The sequence below is a fragment of the Lactuca serriola genome, chromosome 7 (assembly GCF_051521515.1).
Source record: "Lactuca serriola cultivar US96UC23 chromosome 7, Lser_US96UC23_V15, whole genome shotgun sequence".
Lineage (NCBI taxonomy): Eukaryota > Viridiplantae > Streptophyta > Magnoliopsida > Asterales > Asteraceae > Lactuca > Lactuca serriola.
This window is the reverse complement of record NC_136414.1, coordinates 130,222,186-130,233,448: the sequence shown is the minus strand read 5'-3', so window position 1 is coordinate 130,233,448 and position 11,263 is coordinate 130,222,186. Positions and strand designations below refer to the sequence as shown.

The window sequence follows — 11,263 nt, the reverse complement described above, 5'->3', positions numbered from 1 at the left end:
AGAGGCATAATGGATAATCCCTGCAAAAATAAGACAAAAATACTATTACAAAAAAGAGAGATCAAATAGTGAAAGTATCACAGCAAAATTCAAACATATCGCACATATTTCATCATTGACATATATAACTATATACCAAAAACTCATATCTAATGTGAAGTTAAAAAAAAGGAAATTTTAACTGAATTGAAAATTAAAACCTGAAGTTCTGTAATGAAGCTAATGCTCTGTTCCATGGAAGGCTCGTGGAAGGTCAATGAATGATTTGATTGTTCCACTTCTACAACTCTCTATCTCTAGCTGAATCACGAGTTTAAAACAACAAATTTTGGGGAAATTCAAGAAGAAGTGATCATTTGATATCAACTAAAGAACCCTAGCTTTAGTTTACTCTCTACTTTACTAGATACATGTGGAGAAAGATTGGGTGTGCAATGGATTCCAAGATTTAACTAACTTACTGATTATAATACTATATATTTTGGTTCAAACATTTAGTCAAACACCTGGTGTGCATAAAAAAATCAGGTACTTATATCATAAAATATCAATAATTCCATGACAAGATTTGAGAAAGGGTAGAAGGGCACAAAAATCGTCCAAAAAGAAGGACCAGTTGTACATGAAATAGGTAACTGTGGTTGAAAAAAGAAGAATTACCTTTGTAATATGCCTACTACGCAAATGAAATACACTCCTTTAATTTTGAAGTCTCCAAAATCGACATGAGGTCAAGATGACCTGAAGCAACCAGGAAACTATCATACTACATGATGGAGGCATGCAGAAGTAAGCAGGATGGCAACATCGGGAGAAACGACACTGTCAACAAGGAGAACCCATAGAAGGGAAGAGACGAGAAAAAGGCACCGTATCGTTCTTCTGCTTGTTTTTGTTGTATAAGTAAAATCAAGATTGATAGAAGATTATAAAAAATTGGGATGAGAGAAGAAAGAAAACATACCTTAATCCGTACGAGGTGGGTTGAATCCGAACTCCTCAGACTTTGTAGAGAGAACTCACGTAGTAATTCCCTAAATCACCGGTTCTCTAAGAGTAAGAAAATTAGTGTGATTCTGATGGGAACCTTAGATTTCTGTCGATTCTTTCAAGTTTCAATCAAAAAATGAGAAAGAGTTAGGGAAATCAAGAATGGAATGCTCACGATCATTGGGAAGATGAAAGATAGAAAGAAGGTAGAAAAGAAGAAGGCGGGTCTTCAAAATTTTGGAGATTTCATTTCCCCCCGTTAATAGGAGAAGCGCGTTTCATTAAAATTATAAAGCGACAGTCACAGAGGACGCGCGATTAAAATAAAGCGCCCTCCGTGTTTTTTTAATTTTTTCTTGGGACACTAATTTAAGGGCACGCAATAGTGCGTGACTTAAATCCTTAAAATTTTTGAAGAGATGACACTCTTTTAAGGTCACTCTTATTTGCGTAACATAAATCATTGCGTGTCGTGGTTTGCGCGTCGTAAAAGGGTCTTTTTCTTGTAGTGCCAAGTCCCAACGTAAGATAACATAACAATGTTATAAACCATAGACTACACCTTAGGATCTTAACATATGTTCAGAAATAAGAGGGTTTCCAAGTCACTAAAGCATGAAATGATCCCCTTATTCACATCCCATAATAAGATATCGTGCATCCAAGTGAGGTGTAGAAACCTAAACTTGTGAGAAAGAGGTCATTAACACTTTAAACCTTAGAGGGGACTCCTTACTTTAGATGGAGGAACGATTATCGGTCTTTATTTGTAGCGGATAGGATCCTTGTATTTTTGTAAATTCAAAATGTTAGCTTGGGATGGGCGTTAGTCTAGCTAACACTCCTCCGATGTTTAAGTCAATAATGGTCTTTTCAAAGAAAAAATAAATAAAAGAATTAGACAAAAGTAAAGAGTAAAGAATGTGTACCTCAAATATATTTGGAAAATAAAAGGTTTAACTTACATGAAATACGATTTTAGTTGTATGGTATTCAAGGATCTTGGCAAGATGTCTCCTTCTATGGTAACCAACCAATATGCCCCTTTCTTGCTTTTGAATCAATAAGAAATGGCCCTTCCCATTTGGGTGTCAACTTGACTGCATTAAGATCCTTGGTATTTTGGAATGCTTTCCTAAGGACCAAGTCACCTACCAGGAATCTTCTAACATTGATGTTTTTATGATATGCTTTGGTGATCCTTTGTTGATGAACAACAATGCAAATCCTAGCAAGATCACTGAATTAATCAATGGTGTCGAGATCCTTTTCTAGGATCTCATTGTCATTCTCTTGATTTTGGAATAGGTATCTTGTCGTGCGTATCACCACTTCAGTTGGGATCACGGCCTCTATTCTAAACACCAAGGAATATGGAGTTTGACCTATGGTTGTCGTTGATGTAGTCCTATTTGCCCATAGGGCGAAAGGAAATTCCTCAGCCCATCTTCCTTTCTTTTCATCTAGTATTTTCTTCAAATTGTCGACTATGATCTTGTTTCTAGATTCTTCTTGACCGTTATCTTGAGGGTGAATAGGTGTAGATGTTATCATTTTAATTCCCCAATGGGTGCAAAAGTCTCTAGTTCTTTTGCTTATGAATTAGGATTCGTTATTACATATGATTTCGATTGGGATCCCAAACCTAGTCAATATATTGTGTTTGATGAATGAGACTAATTCCTTGTCTGTTACTTGAACAGAGGCTTCAACTTCTATCCATTTTGAGAAATAGTCTATCATTACTAGCATGAAGACCTTTCCACCAGGAGCCTTTGGTAACTTCCCAACTATATATATATATATATATATATATATATATATATATATATATATATATATATATATATATATATATATATATATTCCTTATTTCATGAATGGCCAGAAGGATATGATAGGGTATAGAGGTTTCGTCGGTCGATGAAGGATGTTTCCATGTCTCTAGCATGCATCACATTTTTATGCATCTAAGAAGGCATCCTTTTTCATTGTTGGTCAGTAGTACCCCATTCTTAGTATTTTGGAGCATACGAATCTACTACCAGTTTGGTTTCCATAATCTCCTCCATGCATGTCTTATAGAACTTCTACAGCTTCATGAACTTCCAAACATCTTAGGTATGAACTTACCATTTACTTCTTCTATAACTTCCATTAGATTATCATGAAGCATAATACCCTCATCTTGAATGCTTTTCGCTACTTTCCTCTTTTGGTATCATTCCATTTCGGAGGTGTTCTATAATGGGTTTAATCCAAGATCATGAACTTGTAGTGTCTATAACGAGTTCGGAAAGCCGTCTTTGAGATGTCCTCCTCCCAAACCTTGATCTGATGATAAACGGACCTAAAATCAATCTTGGAAAACCAAGATGCTCCTTGTAACTGATCAAAAATTTAATCAATCATCGGCAATGAGTAATGTTTTTTTACCATTAGCTTGTTCAACTCCCGATAATCAATGCACATCTGATGTGAAACATCCTTCTTCTTGATAAAAAGGATCAGGCTCCCCACAACAAGCTACTCGGTCGAATAAACTCTTTCCCCAACAGCTCCTGAAGCTGAGTGGATAACTCATGCATCTCGGGTGGCACTAGGTGATATGGCGCCTTCGCAATCAGGGAAACACCAAGGATCATGTCGATTAAGAACTTCACCTGCCTCTCGGGATGCACACCAGGCAACTCTTCTGGAAAAACATCCGGAAACTCTCTCACAATCGGGACATCGGAAACTGAGTGCTTTCCCTCGACCCGTAAATCAACCACATACGCCAAATACCCTTCATACCCATGATGAAGACACTGCCTCGCCCTAGCGGCATAACCAATCCTGGTGTCATCACCAGAAATGGTCAATATTCACACACTTGGGTCACGAACCATCTCTAACTGCTTTTTGTAGTCAATCAGTGCTCCAAACCAGCTCAACCAATCGATTCCTTTGATCACACAAACATCTCCCATCGCAATAAGAATGAAATCAATCGAAAATCTAACACCAAAAATCTCTAATACATAGTTATGATAAATATCACATGTCGAAACCATGTTATCATCAGCTATAGCGACCCTCAAGGATCGATCCAAGGTCTTACAGGCACAACGGAAACCTATAAAGAAGGTTGTCGACACAAAATACCGACTTGCAACCGAGTAAAACAACACCAAATCCGATACACAGTTCATAAGGAAGGTACCTAACATAATGAGAAGATAAGCATATACAAAATAATTCAGCAGTAAATCAAATAAACTCATACCAAGGACGACGTTTGGTGTTGCTTTCATTTCCTCCACAGTCAACTAAAAAACTTGACCTCGGGCCTTCAGGGCCTCGGCCTTCCCCTAACGCCTATCAATGATGTGTAGGGTCGCATGATCAAGGGTCTAAACTAGCCTTGATGCAAGGAGTGGACACTCGACCTTCACATGGCCCACCTGGTTGCAGCTAAAATATACCCGTAAGCCTTTCGGTAACTCCATCATAAAGTGACCCTCCTTACCAAACAGGTAGCACACCATCCCTGACCGACAAGGACCCACATGACCCTTACCACACTTACTACAAGTGCGGCTCCTCTAACCCCCTGGTCTCGAATGAGCGGGTTTCACCCGCTTAGCCGTTAGGTGAACACCATGATGAAGTACATAAGAATAGATCAAAACCTGCTGGAGCACATACAGACACTATAAATATCACCGAAAAATCCCCTAAGACACTCGAGATTCTTTCCAAATCGCATACATAACCTGTTCTTTCAGTAGTACGGGCCCATACTACCTTCCACACCTATCTTTAGTTGACATAGACTTCCTCACAAGGTCCTAATTACCAAAATCGCTCCGCTCTTCTTGTAGTTATGCACTCACACTAAAGTGCTTTGAAATGCTACATCTCAGCTCCTAGGTACTAATCTTAGGCTCCTCCCAGCCACCCATTCACTCTATAGGAGTCTCTGCTAATCTCACCAATGGCCCCATATATATGAATTGTGCATAACCCAGACTCGATAGATGTTCGAATAAAAGATTCCACCCAAAATTCACAACCAAACAAGGAACAAGAAGTAAGGCTAAACCAAGCATTCTAAGGCTATAAAGTCCTAATTATCTATAGCCATGATTTATATACAAAGCAATTAGCAATCTTAGTTTCAACCCTAGCGAAACATCCATAAGTAATTTCCTAGGCTATAAGGCATCGCATAGATCATGTAACCATATCATGGGAGATCCTTAGCCTACCAACTACATAAATTTCTATCATATTAATATAACATCAAGTATAATACAACATAAAACATATATATGATATTTTGGGAGATCACGGCCTCGAGCTCCAGCTGACTGTACACCCACCCTACTTCACCATTATTTTCCTTGAAATTCATTCTTTTCTAAAAAGGTTTTTATAAAACTTTCATATCCTTAGTTTGAGTCTGGAATTCCACAAGTGTTCATCCAGTTCCCTCAAATCAGGGTTCTGATACCAATTTCTAACATCTAGGTGTTTACCACAAATTTTTTTTCATTTTTAATAAAGAAAACCTCAACTGTTATATACACCAAGTTAATAAAATATGAGGTATATCAAGTATAATCATCCCAAATCATAGTATAAAATGTGGAATCATAAAAATCTACGAGTCGGAGTGTACAGTCAAGCTTTCATTTTTCTGCGATCGTTCGAAGTACCTGAAAATTTAATCCAAAACTATAAGCACAAAGATTAGTGAATTAAAAGCATATTTCATGTTTATCAGCAACCATGGGGATTATCAGCAATCCTGTTAGGCTAACAACACCCTTTGGATTAATAACACATTCCAGGGGTTATTAGAAACTATGGGGATTCTCAGCAATCCCGAAGTTATCAGTAAATCAATTCAAATATAATCAGCAAACAACAATTAAGACTCAGTTGGTCATACGCATATATACCATACAGGTACAAGTAGTGAGAAGACTCACCTTGCGCATAAGAGCTAGAGGCAACAGCTCACACACAAAGTAGACAACTACAACAAGTCACCTAACAACAAAAAAAGAAATACCCCCCCCCCCCCCCCCCAAGTCTATACACTACAACCCAAATTTGATCAAAAGTCAACAATAATCAAAGTCAATGGTCAACCCTCCTACACCTTGTGTACAAGCTACTCTATGCATGCCGTAGAGCTCAAGATGGATACGTGCCAAAACTGTTCTATGCCTAGTGTAGAAGGATTTACGCCCCGAGTAATAGTCTGCTTGCCAACAATTCAATTAAGCTCTTAATATAGAACGTCAGCTCCTCAAACTTCTAAATATGAACCAAAGGAAAGTCCTAATGGATAAAGTTTCATACTTTATCCATTTGCATGTCGTAAATAAGCAATAAGACCAAACCCTAAATCCATGAAGTGCACCAATGCTCAAGATATCATGCTTAGGGTATTTAAGAGTGACCAAGCTCCTATTTTTATGATTCAATAACCCAAAAACAACACGAAATGGTCTTCAAATGGTCTGGATTAGATTATACTCCCAAGAACCAAAGTTATGGGACAAAAAGCAAGCAAATCCATGACTAACTAGATCTAGCATGAAAGAATGCCAAGATAGGAACTTTATACCTTCTGGTGGTGGAGAACAACATGAAGGATCTGAATCTACACTGCTTGGAGATCCTAAATGCTTCTCCAATGGTATTTTCCTTCAAAGGTACATACAAGAACACTTTAAGTCCTCAAGATTCTCACAAAAATGACTAGGGTTTTGAAGGGACTAGATGGGAGGATGGAGGTTAGGTATGTAAAGGCTCTTAAGGAGTTAGCACCTTTAAATAGGCTCACAAACCCAAGAATTATGGTTTTTAATCTTGCATACTACGCGCTGCGTAGCTCAACTTATGCCCAATGTAATTCTTTCATCCCCTGCATGAAGTCTTCCTCCTACGCGCAGCATAGGAGGCTATCTTATGCCCCGCGTAGGATATAAAAATGCAACTGAAGCCAATAAATCCAATGAAATTCATACGTGTGGATCCGGGTGTTACAATATGTTTGGTTTGAGGTGAGTTTCTCACTACACTATATGATGTTGTACATACTTTAATTTAGCTCGTGTGTCTACTTATACGATGTGTATAGGTAGTACTGGCCTATGTAGTGTTTAGTGGGTGTATGATATCGACTCGACGTACTAAGGAATATGCGTATGGTATTCACTCAAGCTACCAAGGAATACGTATAGTAGGGCACGACATATTGAGCAAACGGATTAGGCTTAGCTGACATGTCTCAATTGCTCGGTGTACTAGGAAAAGGGGATCGGTCTTAGTTGATGTGTCCCAAACTAGTTTATGCTTTTTCTTGTTTCTTGTTTGACTTGCATGTGTCGCTACATGGTTATATGCTTCTGGTATTTGTATGATTGGGGTAGAGCATGTGTAATTTTATGTTGTGTGTCTTTGTGAAATTCACTAAGCTTTGTGCTTACCCTTTCCCTTTAAAACTACTGTTATAGGATCGTTAGGTATCAAAGATGACAAGACGTGACAATACATACTACCTCGACATTGAGAGGATGGGTTTTATAATATAGTTTTTACTTATGTTTCTTTGCGATTTTAGGTTTTATAACTACGTTTTGATTGGATAACTCATTAAATATTGTTATGGGTTTTTATTAAAAATAAAGGATGGCAAGGTGATGGTTTTTAGTTAATTAGAGATTGTTGTTAAAAGTTCAAATTTAATGTAATATTTTGGATGTTACATCAAGTCGACATGGATGGTGATATTTTACAGTATTTAATAACAATAACACTTTATTTTTGGAAGTAAATAGGTCATCTAACCGAATTTACAAGACGATTTTACGAACATGGTGGTAAATGTGTCTTTTGCCAACCCTAGACAATCGACATGTCAATTTTTGTGCCTTGAACGAAGTGAGCACATGGTTTATCTTAGGGGCGAAGAAGGTAAAACCTAACACCGATTTCTTTACCCATGCAAAAGGAAGCTGCAAATAAACCAAAAAGTGTCACAAAGTGTCTCTAAAGAAGGAAAAAGCACCACTAATGCAAAAAGTTCTTGCAAAGAAGATTTTAGAGCAATTTGGGTTGCTAGATTGAAATCAGGTAATGTCATAATGGAACCTAAGTTGAAGATCAAGAATGATGAAGATGGTGAAAAAGTTGACCCAACCGAATATAGGCGAGTGGTAGGTTATTTTAGGTACTTGACTAACACTTTGCATTTCGGTAATGTCATTTCTGGTTGTAATTACATGTCATTTCATGGAGGAACCGGCCACTTTGCATTTCCAGTTTGTGAATCACATCTTACAATATGTTAAAGAACCATTGACTATGGACTCAACTATAGAAGAGGTTGTGAAATTGAAGACTTGGTTGGTTTACCGATAATGATCTTAGAGGTGACCTTGTTGATAGCAAGAGCACAAGTGGGATGATTTTCTACCTTGGAATGAATGTGGGCGCTTGGCAATCTCAACATCAAAAGATTGTTGCTTTGTCCACATGTGAAGCCGAGTTCATGGTAGCCACAACAGCGGCATGTCAAGCCATTTGACTTGCACATCTCGTGATGGAGCTCATGGGACATCATATCATGCCTATCACTTCGCATATCAATAACGAGTCAACATTTGCGTTAATGAAGAATCGCATCGCATGTTTCATGGTCGAAGCAAACACATTGACATTCGTTTTCACTTCATACTAGAATGTGTTGAATGTGGGCAAATTATAGTAGAATATGTCAACTCGAATGATCAATGAGCGGACATCTTTACCAAAGCTTTAGCATATGTGAAACATGGTGAAATGCGAAACATGATCGTTGTTACGAATCTCAGCCAAGTTTGGTTTAAATGGGAGAATGTGAATTTTAACCCAACTTGGCAGTTTTCTCACAACACCACCGTTTGGCAATGGTAGCTTCTTATGTTCACATGGTGAACACAATAAATGGTAATAATAGTTATGATAAGTTGGTTTAGCTATAAGTTGTAGAGCATCACAAAAACAAAGAGTGATGGATAAATACTTAGACTGAGTATTAGAGGGTTGTTTCTTTTTTCTTGTAATATTGAGCATGTAAGTTCTTCCTTTTGTTCTAGTTCTGATTAAAACTATCATTCAACCCCAACATTCTAGCCCCTTTCTCGATAAACAAAGTATTTTTCAATATGAAGAAAAGATAGAGTAAGCTATATAGTCTTGAAAAACAAAAACAAATGATCTTACTAGTGCACGATACGATTACTTAGGTGTCACAAGAGTCAAGATCATAAGGGGTCGCAATTAGTTGCAAGCTCATCTTTCTTCGGATGGATGAACCAAATGTCTCCCTCACATCCAAATCTGCAGTATTCATCCCATGAGGGAGCTCCCAGTTGAAGTGATAGAGTAAGCTTGCAAGTACAAGTTCAACATTAGCCACACCAAACAATATTCCTGGACAGATTCTCCTTCCAGCCCCAAAGGGTAGGTACTCCATGTTGCTTCCCTTGAAATCATAACTACTGTCTTCGAATCTCTCTGGTAGAAAACTTTCAGCATCATGCCAATACTCAGGATCCCTTGCGAGTGCCCATGCATTAATGATAACTTTTGTCTTCACTGGTATCACATATCCCTCAATTTCACAACTTTCCCTACATTCTCTAGGAAGTAACAAGGGAAGTGATGGATGCAATCTCATCGACTCCTTGATAACCAGCTTTAGATAGTTCAATCCTTGAATATCAGCTTCATGTACTTCTTTCTTTCCCCTCAGCACTTCTCTCACTTCAGTTTGTGCCTTTTTTAGCACTTTAGGGTTTCTTACAAGTTCTGACATGAGCCATTCCAAATTTGTTGAAGCCGTATCAGTTCCAGCTGAGAAAACATCCTGCATGCAAACCAGCCACAATTCATTTACGATTAAGTGTCCATTAATTACACAAGTGCTGTAGTCAAGATATATAAGAAGTGATTGAACATTAAAAACATAAATTTTTAAGTCTAACTAAATATCGAGTAGAGTTGAGTACTAACCAATACCAACGCTTTGATATGGTCATGTGTGAAAGGGAACTCAAGATCGCCACTGTCTTTTAGTCTGAACAGAATATCAAGAAAATCTTCATCGTCCATGGCAGTTTCAGACTCTTCTGTATGTTCTGAGCTCTTGTTGTGCTGGTCGAGTATGCTGTTAAGGGTCATGTCAAGGTTTCGGTGGAGGGTTTTTAACCTGGAACCCATACTGGTAAAAACATGAAGAAACTTATAAGAAGGAAACAAGTCGGCCATATCAAAACCTCCCGCTAGAACAGCAAGTTCTTGTACCATATCTATCAATAGATCCTGCTCGTTATAGATCCTCCCAAATGCAGCTCTAGATGTTACAGTGTTCATCAATGTAAAAAAATGTTTGGAAAGATTTATAGGTGATCCTGCAGATGACAGAATAAGTTTCATCAGAGCACCAGCCTCTTCCTCCCTGATTGAAGAGAATGACTGGACTTTCTTGGCACTGAGGAGTTCTAAGGCGCAAATTTTTCGCATCTGCCTCCAGTGATTCCCATATGGTGAAAATCCGATATCTTGAGAGTTGTACATCACAGTCTTGGAGACTAGTAGTTCAGGTCTGCTTGCAAAGGCGAGATCATGCTTCACGAGTATCTCTTTTGCCATTTCACGAGATGATACAACCAAGGCGGAAATCTCACCCAGTTGAAGATGCATCAGGGGACCATGTTTAATGGCCAGGTTTCTAAGAACATGATGTGGTAATTCGGAACTAAACATTGACAACATGTTCCCGATAAAAGGCAGTTTATGTGGACCTGGTGGCAATTTGCTATTCAACTTACCTGAGCTACATTTACTGACTAACATAACTAGAATAAACATTAAAAAGAAAGTCGCAATGAGGGTTATCAAGGGAGACATGATTTGCGATGGCAATGTTTGTGATTTCTTGAGAAGAATAACCAGTATTTATTGGGACATATGAGAAGTCATTGACTTTCGTCAGTTGTGACATCAAGGTAGAGGTGCTCGCAATTGGTTTTTAGCTGGTCTCGGTTTAAGAAAAAACTGGCTTTTTATCCAACTTGATAGTAGTTATTCATATCCGGTTCAATCCGATCCGATCTGATTAATCTTGTCCCGTTTCTTAAAATCCGGCTTCTCTTAAACCGGTTCGGATTGTTTTTCCGTTTGTTTTTTTCTGGTTTCTTAAAATACAAATGTCATATCTATATATATA

General features: G+C 38.1%; 1 protein-coding gene across 1 annotated transcript; it reads right to left on the bottom strand.

The window, feature by feature from the left end:
- Positions 1 to 9,159: 9,159 nt before the first annotated feature.
- LOC145062028 (premnaspirodiene oxygenase-like) lies at positions 9,160 to 10,988 on the bottom strand. Its single transcript, XM_079009637.1, has 2 exons — positions 10,048 to 10,988; positions 9,160 to 9,901 (listed from the first exon to the last, which is right to left on the bottom strand). Exons 1-2 carry the CDS (start codon positions 10,942 to 10,944, stop codon positions 9,275 to 9,277), a joined length of 1,524 nt encoding a protein of 507 aa, XP_078865763.1. The 5' UTR covers positions 10,945 to 10,988; the 3' UTR covers positions 9,160 to 9,274.
- Between the last annotated feature and the right edge of the window lie 275 nt (positions 10,989 to 11,263).